At 41.6% G+C, this 14,796-nt stretch overlaps 1 protein-coding gene across 1 annotated transcript; it reads left to right on the forward strand.

Annotated features, from left to right (window-relative positions):
* The first annotated feature begins 5,686 nt into the window (after nucleotides 1-5,686).
* Nucleotides 5,687-6,836, forward strand: LOC142107761 (uncharacterized). Its single transcript, XM_075191381.1, has one exon. The coding sequence runs from the start codon at nucleotides 5,687-5,689 to the stop codon at nucleotides 6,818-6,820; it is 1,134 nt and encodes a 377-aa protein (XP_075047482.1). The 3' UTR covers nucleotides 6,821-6,836.
* The last annotated feature ends 7,960 nt before the right edge of the window (nucleotides 6,837-14,796 follow it).

Raw genomic sequence — 14,796 nt, forward strand, 5'->3', positions numbered from 1 at the left:
GGTTCAGTTGGGTTATTAGACCTATCCACACTTCAATTATGACATAATGAGCTATGGAACAAAGCAACAAAGGATCACTTGACTTAACTGATTGACTTCAAACAACAATCTAGTGCACATAAAGTGACATAAAAGTCTATTAGTAGAGAGAATATGTTCTACTTGTAGAAATCTTCTACTAATATTTATCACTATAATTTCAGCACTTTACTTGATATGCCATTCCTTTTCCCAAGTATTTATATGTAATCTATCCCTAGTTCTTAACTTATTCCTCTCTTCACGGAAATATGTAAAAGCACAGATGTCAGTGTTTGTGGTACAGATCCCTGACTACAGAGATGAAGAAACCCAATGAGCGTTAACGTGTTTAGACAGGGGCAAGAGAAGGATTTTGATAGGGTGGACTTTGTCCTTCAAAATATTTACATTCTAGGTATATACATATGTTACAAATACTACCTACAGTATAAAGAGCAGACATTATATACATCCTGCTCTGGAAATGCCTATAAAGCCACCGACTGTGCGGAAAGTAGATGTGCTTGTGCAGTCCTAGGTATTAAACGCTCACCTAGTCAGACATTGTATTGATCTATCTAATGGGTTCAATCTGAAATGTGTACCAAAGCCTGACACAAGTCTGCAAACACCTACAGGGAATAGGAAATCCTAAAAGCCTACCTTTCTGCTCTTGTGTCTTCTTCGGAACCTGTAGGAAGATGAGGTTCTAAATTCACAGCTTTCCTTTTCCGATAAGTTACTATACAAATTATCATGCATACACCCAAGATGTTTCTGTCTAGTTGCAAAGTTCAGCATCCTTAAGTTGAGCCTAAGTGTTATGGCAATGTCTCGGTGGTTATTCGGTATGGTTAAAGCAATGAAAAAGTAATGTGAAAAATGGACATGTTGCCTACACGCAGTGGACCTCATTTACAAAGCTCAGTTTGTTTTTGCACCATTACGCCTGCATGGTCTGCGCTGCGTAATTGCATTGGTGCAACCCTACGTCCTGGTCTTTGGAGACACATCTGGGAACCAGAAGTGCGTCACTTTTGTATGAAGCCTTTTTCTCTTACAGTGAGCAAAAAGCGCCTTCAAATGTGTTTTTCCCGGCTGATTTGAAACAGGAAGGAACAGTAGGCCTCCGACTAAAAGAGCTGGTGCAAGTATCTAGCATTTTTGCAGAGTAAAAATAGCTGTGCGCCCCTACACCCTGGAAGCAACGCCCCCAGCTTTACACTCTGCACCCTTTATCTCATTTTAATAATCTTGCTCTACACAATGAAAATCTTGCTTTTGCCCTGCTCTGCCAAGCTTGGCCCACCGACGCACCATACTTGCCAAGAAATGCCCTTGTTCCATCCAACTCCTCCTGTCAACCTGCGGAAACGTTGCCATCTTCACTAAAAGGAATTGCAGCTTTTTAAATAGACATTAATAACATTCAAATGGTTAATGCACTGACAAAACTCTAGATATAATGTAGTAATCAGTGTTGGAGGTTAACCAGGAAACACAGTTTGGATAGCTGTGGGGTGTTGGTCTTGGTAGTGAACCAGTTGATGGAAGACTAGAGGAGCAGCTTTTAAGTCATCTTTGGATGGTGTCAAGACAAAAATATTATAAATTCATGTTCGGAAAAAAAATATGGAAACATTAATATGAATTATTAGAATCACTAGAGTTAAGCAAACATTGTGTTTGCACACAGGTACACATTTTATGCCACTTTTATGGTCAAAGTGTCCTCCATGTACCATCCAGCATCACACTCTGAAACCAGGGAATAGATGAAGGCCTCTTAACCACACAGCACATTTAGTATAATGGACATATTTTTGGTGGTGTGGAGTTCACCTCTGTGTTGGATCATTATAGTAGACTTATACCTCAGCAAAGATGCAGTAATAGGAAAAGATCTGCACTTAGGACCAACACAGATATTCAGAACCATTACCGGCACCCAGGACCATCACAGGCTCTCAGGACCATCACAGGCACTGAGGATAACAACGTACACCCAGGACCATCACAGGCACAGAGGATCATCACAAGGTCTTGGAACCATCACCGGCACTGAGGCAATCAGGAAAATCCCAGGCACTGAGGACCATCACAGGCACCCAGGACCATAACAAGTATTAAGGGCCATCAGAGACATTCATTGGCTAATATAGAATTAGGAGCAAATCTAGCTACTGGGTGCAAAACTTTCATCTGCAAAAAAACATTTTGTGCTGAACGTGAAAATGTAAAATGCACAACCTGGTATGGGATTATGAGGTGGGGGTGCAGACTATCCTAATTCTAAAATGTAGTGTAAAAATAGTGCTGGACAGTATTTGTGTGCCCCATGCAGCGTTTTTCTTGTAACTTTGAGACAGCAGCACTTGATTTGGACGTAGCTACGAGCGCTTGAGATTGGCACGCCCTTACTGTAAATTGACTACGGCCAAATACCACTTCCTAGATCCCTTGTGCCTGCAGACTTTTTGTAGACGTGTGGAAAATAACCTTCTTTGGGGGGAATTCAATTGACCGCAAATTTTTTCTCCGCAGCGTTGAAAAAAAAAATTCCTGCGCGGGTTTTCACCTGATAGAGCGACCGTTTTTAGTTAACGCAGCGCTAAAACTCGTGCAATTCAAATGAAAAATAGGTAACATTGCTCCCGCGCGTTAATAATTGGTGCTTGCAAATTTTTAGTGGAGTGAAGGGGAGGGTTTAACGCGGTCATGTATTATAAAAAGGATTGGCATACATTTGCATACATTAGATTGCATTACACAACCTTTCTATTTTATAATATATCTACATACAGTACTTTCTTTTAGCATATTTTTTTATTTCACTATTTTTTTACTATAGAATCATCTATACCATGTCAAAACACATTAGTACATACATATTTGTACAAAACATAAATAAATATAATTAATTAGTGATTTAAATTTTTTTTTATTTTTATGTTTTTAAAATAAAATCAACTTTTACATGTCAGGCATTACTGATAAACATAGTTTATTTTTCTTCTTTCCATTATTACATGATTTCAAATAGTTTTCTTAGGTTTTTTATTTTTAGCACACCCCAAAGAGGTGCGAGATAAAGCAGCATATTGGCCTGTTTAACGCACCGCTTTAAAAAAAAATTGAATAGCTTTCAACGCGGCTGCCTCTCACACACCCTATACTTTCTGTAGACTTTCTGCTGGAGCGCGAGAGGACCGTTTGATGAAAAAAACCAGCTGCGGTAAAAATGGAATAGAATCGCGGGTAAAGTTAACCCGCTCAAAAATGATAAAAAGAAACGCGTTAAAATGAATTAACGCTGTGTTAAAAAAAAACTTGGGGTCCATTGAATTTACCCCTTTTGTCACATTATAATATAATATATAATATTAATAGAAATGAATATAATATAATAGCATATTTTTATTTATATATTTGCATTGAAGCCTTTCACACTATGCCTAGCAGACAGAACTTGCTCCCTCCTGACTTCAGACTGTTCCTCATGCTTCATTTAATTAGAGGTTTCTGCAGACATTCTATAAAATTGCAAAATGCACCAAAACAAGCTTTGTGGCTTTTTGCTATTAATTAAACCTCTGTTCTGGTACAGCTTACTGACAGAAACCAGAAGGCACATGTACCAGCCAAAAAAACAGGGTACTGTTAAAAAGCCTGAAAGGGATTCCCAGATTTTACTTGCCAATTTATAGTCTTACACAATCTCCTTTCATTACCCTGCAAAAAAAAAGTTACAAAGTGGTTATATTAAAGAAAAAAAAAAAATATTGTGATTTTCTCCAAATAAAAATGTTTCATTTTTAACAATGACCGTAAAATACAGATAGCGCCATTAATTATTAAAGGGCTTTTACGTACTGGAAAACATGGTAGGTGCTTTGCACAGGTATAAGTGTATTAGCGCTCGTTTAACAGAACCGCGCTTACGTAGCTGCATTCAGCAATTAATCACAAAAGACATTTTACACAAGAAGTTCTCTGACCCTTGCCAAACGTACAAAAGAAAATCTTAATAGAGCAAAATAATAATCTTGCAAATTTGTGGCATTTAAAATAAAAAAAAAAAAAAAAAAAAAAGCCTTCATCTGATTGGCCGGCTAAAATACATTCCCACAGTTTGATGACAGCGATGGCCAATTTTAAATGGTCCTTTATTTGCAGTGTAAGGTTCTCTGAACTACGATCACTCTGAGATTCAACAGCACATTTTTGGTAGACGAGCGACTTGCCCGTATTGTTCTTCATATAATTCAAAACAGTGTCAGAATTTTTGTACATTTCCCAGAAAAATATATATACGCCGATTGCCAATCACCGCAAACATATCTGAGGTTTGGACGGCGAACAAGCATTGTCAGTGCTAGATGTTAAAGTTTCAAAGAAAATGTTCGGGGGATGCTGATTGTTATTACGACTCTGCGACCTGGGGAATTTCTCATTAATGGTTTCCTTTCAGGGCGATTGTAGGGCTGAATCACAAAATAGGTTTGTTTATATAATTATTACGACAGTTCAGTAACACTTAGGTCATGTTATATCTTATCTCTCTAGTGCAAATCTGCCAAGGCATAAAACTTGTCCCCAATACCACCCACACAATCATGATATTAAAACAAAGTGGCGTATAAACACCCCTAGTTAGTAAATAGCATGCTAATATGGATTCTGGACTTTTATAGCTAGGATCCTAGTAAAACAGATTGTTCTGTGGTCAGCAGATTCTGGCTGTGTTAAGGTCTGTAAAAAGTCAGCTCATTAGGGTTCCTAAATACAAAAATCAGGACAAAACTGGCCATGCTCTAAGATACTCAGTCAGATTGCAATTACCATATTCCCGATTCACTAAACCATACCACTTTGTTATGCAGGAATTGTGGACCGTTCAATAAAGATATCTTTGAAACATTAAAAAGGTTTAGTGCAATGTTACATTTTATTTTCCTAATATTTTCCTAATTGTTATTTTAATGGTTTGTTTAACCATTGTATGTAAACAATTTTTGTTTTCAATCTTCATCTGCTAATTCAGAGGTTCCTAGTTTTAAAGTGGGTGGAGACAGAATATCTTGTACCCAATCAGATTATTGGAATATTCACCACGGCGCAGATTATTTGTGGAAATTAGTCAAAGCAGTGTCTGGAGGCAGCAGGAAGCCACCGACTGAGAGTTATATAGTGGAAGGAGCAGGGTCCCCCAGCAGCACAGATTATATAAGGAGATGAGGGATGTGTAAGTGAGGACAGGGCTGGAGTGTCACAGGTTGGCCAACACTGAGCTAGAGGCTTCTGGGATTGTGCATCAATATGTGTTTTCTCAAGCTCATTCTTGATAGTCCTATCTCTTTACTCAGACGAAAACATATTTGTGCTTCATAACATATATTATTTTCCACTCTACAGTGGGCCTCTACAGCTGAATATACCGGTGCATGCACCAGTCCAACATTGGCGATACTCACCAGAGTTTTATCACCTGTAGACACCTGTCTACTTATAAAGCAAACACATGGTATTGGTCTATGGACGGAACACTGGAAACAGCCACAGCTCTAGAGAACAGAATGTGACATCACAAAGCACCGATTGTTGCTTGATAAGTTCTTGTTGATCACCGAGAAAATTCCAAGTGAAGCTGTAAACATGTGGGACAATGTTTAATTCCCAGATATTAGATGTCCCGGCTGTGATTTTTGACAATGGATCAGGATTATGTAAGGCTGGTATATCTGGTGAAAATGCTCCAAAATCAGCCATTGCGTCGGTGGTTGGCCGCTACAGAACCAATTTCACTTTGATAGGAACCAAGAAGAAAGACTACTATGTTGGAGAAGAAGCGCAGTCCTTAAGAGGCATCCTAGCATTGAGGTACCCCATTGAGCACGGCATAGTGACGTGTTGGGATGATATGGAAAAAATCTGGAAGCACATGTATAATTGTGAGCTCCATACTGAAGCCAGCGACAGACCAGTTATGATAACAGAAGCTCCTCTAAACCCAATTCAACAGCGTGAGAAGACGGCTCAAATTATGTTTGAGAACTTCAAAGTCCCCGCCACGCACGTGGCAAGTCAAGCCCCCTTGTCGCTCTACGCCAACGGCCGCACCACTGGTTTGGTTACTGACAGCGGAGATGGTGTCACCCTCACTTTTCCCGTTTATGAAGGATCTCTTTTGAAACATGCTTTGAAACGTCTTAATGTCGCTGGTCGGGACATCACAGAATATTTCGCGAGGCTTCTTCTGGAGTCCCGACTGTCCTTCGTTAGTAGTTCCGAGAAAGAGATCGCAAGAGAAATCAAGGAGAAGGTTTGCTACGTGGCTTTAGATCCGTGCCAGGAAATGAAAAAAGATCCCAAAGAATTGATGGATGAATACTGCCTCCCGGATGGAAATATCATCATCGTTGGCAATCAGCGCTTCCGCGCTCCAGAGATCCTGTTTTCACCGTGTAACATTGGCGTAGAGGCACCTGGATTGCACACTATGATTTTCCACAGCATTCTAAGGTGCGACAGAGATGTTCGTAGGGTTCTGTATCGCAACATCGTTTTGTGCGGGGGTTCTACATTGTTCTTGGGGCTTGAAGATAGAATTTACAAGGAGATGAAAGACTTGGCTCCTGGCGGGGTTCAAGTCAACGTAACAGCCCCCAAAGAGAGGAAATTTTCCGTGTGGATCGGAGCCTCAGTCCTGACTTCCTTTAAGTCTTTTAGGGAAATGTGGGTCACTTCGGCTGATTACAAAGAATTTGGTCCAGCTATAGTACATCGAAAATGTGCTTAAATAAATGCAAATCCTATTTTTGTCATATTATTTATTATGGGATATTTGAAGCTGAATAATAAACAGCATAGCCTCAGTAACTTCTCTTCTTTATGCCTATGTAATGACAGAATCTTTTTGTTTAATGTGAATAGCAAAGACAAAAAAAGTATTTTCTCAGTAACACACACAGAAAGCACCATGTAATGTGTAAGTAATGTGATTATCTGTGCTGTTGGAGGACCCTGCTCATTCCACTCTCAAATTCTCAGTCTGTGACCCCCAGGTTGCCTTAAGTCCCCTCTTCATATCATTGTAGTTCCCCTGTTAAATGCAGCACAGTCCTCACGTGTGGCGCAAGTGGACAGGTTACTGCTTCCCATAAGATCAACACTGTTATCTGAAACACTCTGCACTGCTGGGAGCATTCCAGTGATCTGACCACTGACAAGCTACAGGCTTCTCTTTCCCAGCCCCTTCAAAACGGTACATACAGACCAGCAGGAAATGAAGAACGATAATGAAAAGGTAATTATAACCTAGTCATAAGCACTTTAAAAATTGTGTCTTTGTAAATCCACCAGCATTTTCATTACTGTAGTAGCTATTTATAATGATCTGACCATTTTGGGTTAACCTTGAATAATTTGTCTTCAGGTCCGGTTTGTGCAGTTAAAGAGTACGATCCACACTCAGGAATATTGTGAACATTCCACTGCAGAAAATAGGACCCTGCTTGTCACGAGACTCCAAAACACAGGGCTTGGGATGAAGGACACTTACTTTTCCCTGATAAGTAATGTTGATCCAATCCAACAGAATAAGACACTGCTTCACCTTGAAGATATGGTCAGCTTACCACTACAATAGGCGTATGCCAACTGCCACGGGAACTCATAATTGACTAAGATCATGAAAACATTTACTATAGAGCCACCATTAAGATACAGATCACCTACCTCCAAGCAGTATATATATTTTTTTGCAGACCACCATACACTGCATGTTGTTTTCAGATCCAAAGGGCAGGTTTTTCTATCCTGATGTTTGGAGGCTGAATAATCAAACCGCGTCCGATGCGCGGTGGTTTGCAAACTCCTAAACTGCATTAGGTGCTGCCCATATCGCATGCAGTTTAGGCCAAACAGCATGGTAAAACTGGATGTGATGCTTCACCCCTCCCATTCTCTAAAAGCCTAGCCTACTAATCATCGGGCTTGGGTTTCTGAAGAATAATCAGGCCCTGCACCTGCTTCAGAGTCCTGGCCGAATGCTGAGTAGCACTTGTTCCCTCTTGGTTCCCCTGGCTGGTGGGTACGAGGGTAATACTCTCAAAATATAGTACACGCAGAGCCGGATTAACATATTGGGTTTTCTGGGCTATAGCCCAGGGGCCTTGGGCAGCCAGGGGGTCCTAACAAAGATTTTAACTTAATGCCGGCGATTGGGTCCCATTCATTCAAGTTAGGCAGGCGCAGCTAACAGCAACTCTGATGCTGTTAGCTGCCCTGCTGTCAGTGGGGGCGCGGTGTGTAGCGTGCTGCTTAGTGAAGAGGTCTCATGAGACTATGACATAGTCTCATGAGACTTCCTCACTGACCAGTGCACTGCGCACCGCGCCCTCACTGACAGCAGCGAAGAGTACCAGGTAAGTTTCTATGTATGGGGGGAGTGGAGGGGATACACTGGGGCTGAGGGGGGCCTTTACAAATTACCGGGGGCCTGTTAGCCTAGGGGCCCATATTGGCTTAATCCGGCCATAAGTACATGCCAGCATGCACATGGACGCCAGTGCCTACTTGCTCTTGTAGTGCCGCATAACAGTATCTCCAGTAGAAAATAAATATTAGCGCCCCATGGTATCAAATAATAATTTAATATTGGCACTCAATTATTACATTATTATGCCACCTATTATTTATAAGTAAATTGTACCTCCCAATGAATACTTACCTAAAATCTTCTTTCTTTCTTGGTATTTTCAAAACAGGGATACTATTATTTCATTATATGAGGACAGGGGCACTATTATTTAATTTTATTAGGATGGGGGCAACATTATACAGTGCATGCTCTTATAGGACTAAAAGTAGGCACTGGTGCCCACTATATTTTCACTGTATTATCTTGGTACCCACCCGCCTAGGAAGAGCCCAGTGTTAGTCAGCATTGGGCTGGTACTCTCTAGGTGTGGGGGCTAAATAATTTTTTTCAGACCCCACGTAGAGGTTGTGCCCGATGCAGAGAAGACTGAGTTTTATGAAATGCTATCTCCACATAGATGTCCCAATTTTACCTAAAGCTCAGCATGTCCTGAGAAACAGAACTTATCATCTTCTCTCCTCCCAGAGTCACCACCTCCCATCAAACCCCCCTTACTTTCAACAACACAACAACTATCATTTTCTCAAACCCGTTTCCTTCATGTCACCCTCGACTCTGTTCTCTGCTTTACTCTTCGCATCCAGTTTCTCTCCCAGTCTTGTTGTCTCCACCTTTGAAATATATCCAGAATACACCATCTTCTTACCCAAGATGCAACTATAGCTTTTATCCATTTTCTCATCATCTCCCGCCATGATTACTGCAACCTCCTTCTATCTGGCATTCCCGTCACCCATCTATCGCACCTCAACCCCTCCTAAATGCTTCAGCAAAATAGATCTTCTGCTCTTGTGGCTCCACTTCTGCCACATCACTCTGCAAATCCCTATAATGGCTCCCCGTATCCTCCAGAATCCAATTCAAATTACCCTCATCTACAAAGACCTGAACAACAGAACCCATTTATATATCTCAAACCTAAACTCGAAATTCTCTGCCTCATGCCCTCTTAGGCTCTGAGGTGTACCTCACCTCCTCTCTGATGACCACATCTCACTCCCACTTACCAGACTAGTGGTTGACAGGCTCAGACTAACTATTAAAGATAACAAATGATCCATTGGGGGGACTTCAAGTCCACATGATTCCCTATAACATGTATGATAAAAGGGAAGCATTGGAGACATCTGTATTGTACATAATTTATGGTATACAATATTTGTACAACATCAAATATATTATTTTAAACTCTACACTAGGCCCTTGTTTTTAGATTTAATGGTGGCCCCTGGATAGCCTAGTTTGATTCTGGTGGATTACACGTTAATGCTAATCTACAGAGATGGCAAAGCACTTCTGCACTGAAATGTCTCTTCTGGCAATGTGGCACCTTACATCATGAGTACTGGGATATGTCCTACGTGCCTACTTTTCCTGGAATGTTCTAGAGACTCATAAATTTTGAAGATTCCACCTGCAGAGTAGGCCACCATCCTAGATCCTACTTGACTTTCCTTTGAAGTTTGAAGTGGACGGAGCTTTGATGAAGGAATTCACGTCAACATGACTCTGCCCACATTGTGCAACAATGCGAATCATATCATCAAACCCCTCGCACTTGGACCTTTCCTCTGGCCCCTTCTGGAGGGAAGGTTCAAAAAGGGGGCAAGCATGGGTTATGTCTAGTATCAGTATAGATTGTCTCTCCTTAATGTCTAACTTCTGATTTATTCCCCTCCCCAAGGATCTACAGTGTAGGATAAGCTTCATAGAATTTAGTTATTTAAAGTCTAAGATATAAAGAACTATACTTATCCATATGTATTGGGCTTTGCAGCTGGAGAAATAGTGCAGAGTAACCTGAGCTTGACACAAAGGTGGGTGTCTACTTCTGAAGGTGGTTTGTTGTTGGGATTTCCATGTAAATAGTAATAAAGATTTTCTGGAATGAGGTCGTTTCAGTGAATCATACAGTTCGAGGACACTTTTTATAGACTCACATGATTCAAACATCAATCAGACTGTGAGCAATGAATGCACAAATGAGCTGAAGTAATAACGGATTTTACTATTGGGGTTATGACTAAGACACGTAAAGGGGCTCATATTTTTTGTTTGCTAAAACCCATTTAATATTTCCAAGGCCAGCTCAGTCATAGACCTTTTCCATGCTCCGTTCAGAAAATGAGAATTCATAACCAAGCAGCACGTTGGAAATAGTTACATTACGTTTTATATTTCTAAATCATACTATTTGCTCTAGAAGGATATTGGTTGGTTTATTGAGGATGAGAAGAGACAAGCTGGTGTCCACAGCTCAACCTTAGTCAACTCTGACTCCTGTGTTGCAAAGAGGGTCGGACTCAGACATGGGTGAACTGGGCGACTGCACGTGTCCCTGCCAGGGCAGGGGCCCTAAAAATAAAGAATGATGAGGAGAGCAAGCGCCTGCAGCAGGAGCTTGCAGCGAGCAGGTCCCGCTGCAATGCAAGGGTGTTTGGTCAAGGGGATGGCGGAAAATTGGGGGCATCTGTCTGTTTCATGTTTGTTACTGGACGCACCGCACGAAATTCAGGGTAAACGTAAAGTGAATAATTGTTCATCATCAATACAGGTTATTTATTAAACACAACACTTACAATCTTTTAAATAAACAAATCAATCAATCTGTATTAAATCTATACTAAGACAATCTTTATTAAAGAACATTTGGTAGTTATACTGAGACTATCTATCATTTAAAAAAAAATTCACAAGTTTAGAACAGATACCGTGACTCCAGAAAGTAGCATGAAGGCTTTTGTGTAGAAATTCATGGGGAAGGAAGGGGGGGGGGGGGGTGGACAAAACACAGTCTTTGCACACCCAACAGAAATAATGGGGCCCCCTGGTTTATATACACCCCTGCAGGTCCAGATCTGAGTCAGGTCGCAAGTTTAACTAATGAAGACATCTTGGCCCATTATTAGTGATATCAAATAATAAATAGCTAAAAAGCTCATAAAAGGAAACAGTAGCAAAGCAGATTTAAAATACATTTCCCAGAGGATTCTGGGAGAGACTCCAACTAGACCTAAAGTATATGTGAAGCACCAAGTGTGTGTACAAGTTCTTATTATAATTTTAACAACAAAATGCAGGAATGTCTTTTGTAGGCGGATACTCCTGTACTTCTTTTTCTCTGTATACAACTTGATTTTTTTTAACCATTATGGTGTCCACAGATTCTGAAGCTTTATATAATATCTATAGGGTACAAGGGGTAATGTTCTGTTTATAAGGCTGAAGGTTGAGAGTTCAAACCTGCAGTTAGGATTGTTCTTAAATAGAATTAACAAACCTTTTAATTAAAAAAAAAAAACAGAATTGGAAACTGTTTCCCCCCCAAAGATAGGGAAAAGGAAATATGTACACATATGGTCAATGAACACACTAATGAAAGTTATGTTAAGTATTTGAAATATTGTGTTTTAATGCTAGCATGCATTTATTCAAACTGCAGTGAATGTGATATTTTCTGCTACTTCTGCTTGTAAAATCCTGTTTGTTATAGTTATACTTAGGCTGCTTAACAATAATGGGAAAATGAGAAAAGTTTTGTTTTATAGGAACAGATAAAATTTGTTACAGGAGTATATTTGGGAGATAATTCATTCTTTGTAAAGGTGATGCTAGGCAGTAATGAAGTTAGTGTGCAAAGCTGATTGATTAATTGTATGCATATGTGCTAGAAACATTAGGAGTGGCAGCAAAGAGTTTCAAAACTGAATCTGTACAGATCACCCCGGCACCTTGATAAAGATTATAACAACTGAAACATGTTGGTGGAAATGGGGGAGCTGAGACCCTGAAAGATGAAATCCTCAGGGACCCGCAGGAGGGTAAGAAGAAGCTTGTGGCATTCTGCTATTACACACTGCAGAGGATTGGGTCACCTGTGTACCTGTGGGGTAAGAGTACATCTGTACAGTGATCAGAGGCTGCTTGAGAATTAGGTACTGAAATGGTCTTATGGTTTTATCCAATTGGTTATCTAGTAATAAAGAACATTTGTGTGTATATATATATATATATATATATATATATCTATCTAATGTGTTGGTTTTGATCTGAAGTCAACTTATGAGATATAGGGGTAAATGTATCAAGCTGAGAGTTTTCCGGCGGGTTTGAAAAGTGGAGATGTTGCCTATAGCAACCAATCAGATTCTAGCTGTCATTTTGTAGAATGTACTAAATACATGATAGCTAGAATCTGATTGGTTTTTCAAACCCGCAGGAAAACTCTCAGCTTGATACATTTACCCCATAGTGTGTATTACATTTTATCAGCAGTGCTCGAATGGTTTACACATGGATCAGTATTTGTATTGCACCTTATTGGTAGTGAATTTTTGATTGTGCTTCCCCCAAAAATTAAAGAGAGGGAGTATACACGCTTTCCAAGGCACAGTCAGTATGAGAGATTCTAACAAGTAACAATTATCTTTTCCTTACTGGTACTGTTAAAAAACATTGAGGGTTCTTGTAGATCATTTAAAATACTGGATACAAAAGAAGGTGTGCACTATGCTGTTTTTCATTGTTTTATTTTTTTCTATTTTTAAAAATTGTTATTGTTTTGACTCACTATTTTGAAATAGGAGGGGAATATATATTTTATTATTTTTTGTCATGAGTGTGCTATTTACACCAAATATGTTATGCTATCTCTCTTGCCTGCTCCTGAGCCCGGGCGTGGTATCTCTCTTGCCTGCTCCTGAGCCCGGGCGTGCTATCTCTCTTGCCTGCTCCTGAGCCCGGGCGTGCTGTCTCTCTTGCCTGCTCCTGAGCCCGGGCGTGCTGTCTCTCTTGCCTGCTCCTGGGCCCGGGCGTGCTGTCTCTCTTGCCTGCTCCTGGGCCCGGGCGTGCTGTCTCTCTTGCCTGCTCCTGGGCCCGGGCGTGCTGTCTCTCTTGCCTGCTCCTGGGCCCGGGCGTGCTGTCTCTCTTGCCTGCTCCTGGGCCCGGGCGTGCTGTCTCTCTTGCCTGCTCCTGGGCCCGGGCGTGCTGTCTCTCTTGCCTGCTCCTGGGCCCGGGCGTGCTGTCTCTCTTGCCTGCTCCTGGGCCCGGGCGTGCTGTCTCTCTTGCCTGCTCCTGGGCCCGGGCGTGCTGTCTCTCTTGCCTGCTCCTGGGCCCGGGCGTGCTGTCTCTCTTGCCTGCTCCTGGGCCCGGGCGTGCTGTCTCTCTTGCCTGCTCCTGGGCCCGGGCGTGCTGTCTCTCTTGCCTGCTCCTGGGCCCGGGCGTGCTGTCTCTCTTGCCTGCTCCTGGGCCCGGGCGTGCTGTCTCTCTTGCCTGCTCCTGGGCCCGGGCGTGCTGTCTCTCTTGCCTGCTCCTGGGCCCGGGCGTGCTGTCTCTCTTGCCTGCTCCTGAGCCCGGGCGTGCTGTCTCTCTTGCCTGCTCCTGAGCCCGGGCGTGCTGTCTCTCTTGCCTGCTCCTGAGCCCGGGCGTGCTGTCTCTCTTGCCTGCTCCTGAGCCCGGGCGTGCTGTCTCTCTTGCCTGCTCCTGAGCCCGGGCGTGCTGTCTCATGCCCAATGACCTACTGTCTCTTTTTTTTCCAGTAACCTCATTAGACTATAAAGTAATTGTGGTTTTAGTTGACCGCTGAGGCACATGCCACCACCTCCATATTTTATTTTACTCCTTTTAATGTAATCTTGTAAAATGAAACAATTTTACAAAAAAGTTTGCTGAACAGAAACATGAAGCTGTGTCTTAATGCAGTCGTAAAATCTCAGACATATTATACTTGTACAAGCGCAAAGAGTCAAATCCATCAAAACCTTGATATACGGAGTGACAGATTGGCCTTAATTTTGTTCTGCTGTGCGAGTCTTGCTGTGTAAGGTATAGTGACACCGTCGGTGCACTTGTCCACTTCTTCCGCTCAGCCAATGACATAAAATGTATATTATCTCACCGACACGTTTCCCCTGAATGCCGCTAAGCACGACGACAATGCGTATAGATTTGCCGGTCAGTGCATGTCGTTTCTACATTTTACATCTGTGATAGCATTTTGCATGACAGGATGATTGATGTCGCTTTCAGAGTGGTTTAAGCTGTGTCTTTATAATTCATCAAGGCTTTGAAGGGAAACAAGTTTTCAGGACTTTTTCTATTGGAACGGTGTCCTC

The sequence above is a fragment of the Mixophyes fleayi genome, chromosome 11 (genome assembly GCF_038048845.1).
Source record: "Mixophyes fleayi isolate aMixFle1 chromosome 11, aMixFle1.hap1, whole genome shotgun sequence".
Taxonomy (NCBI): domain Eukaryota; kingdom Metazoa; phylum Chordata; class Amphibia; order Anura; family Limnodynastidae; genus Mixophyes; species Mixophyes fleayi.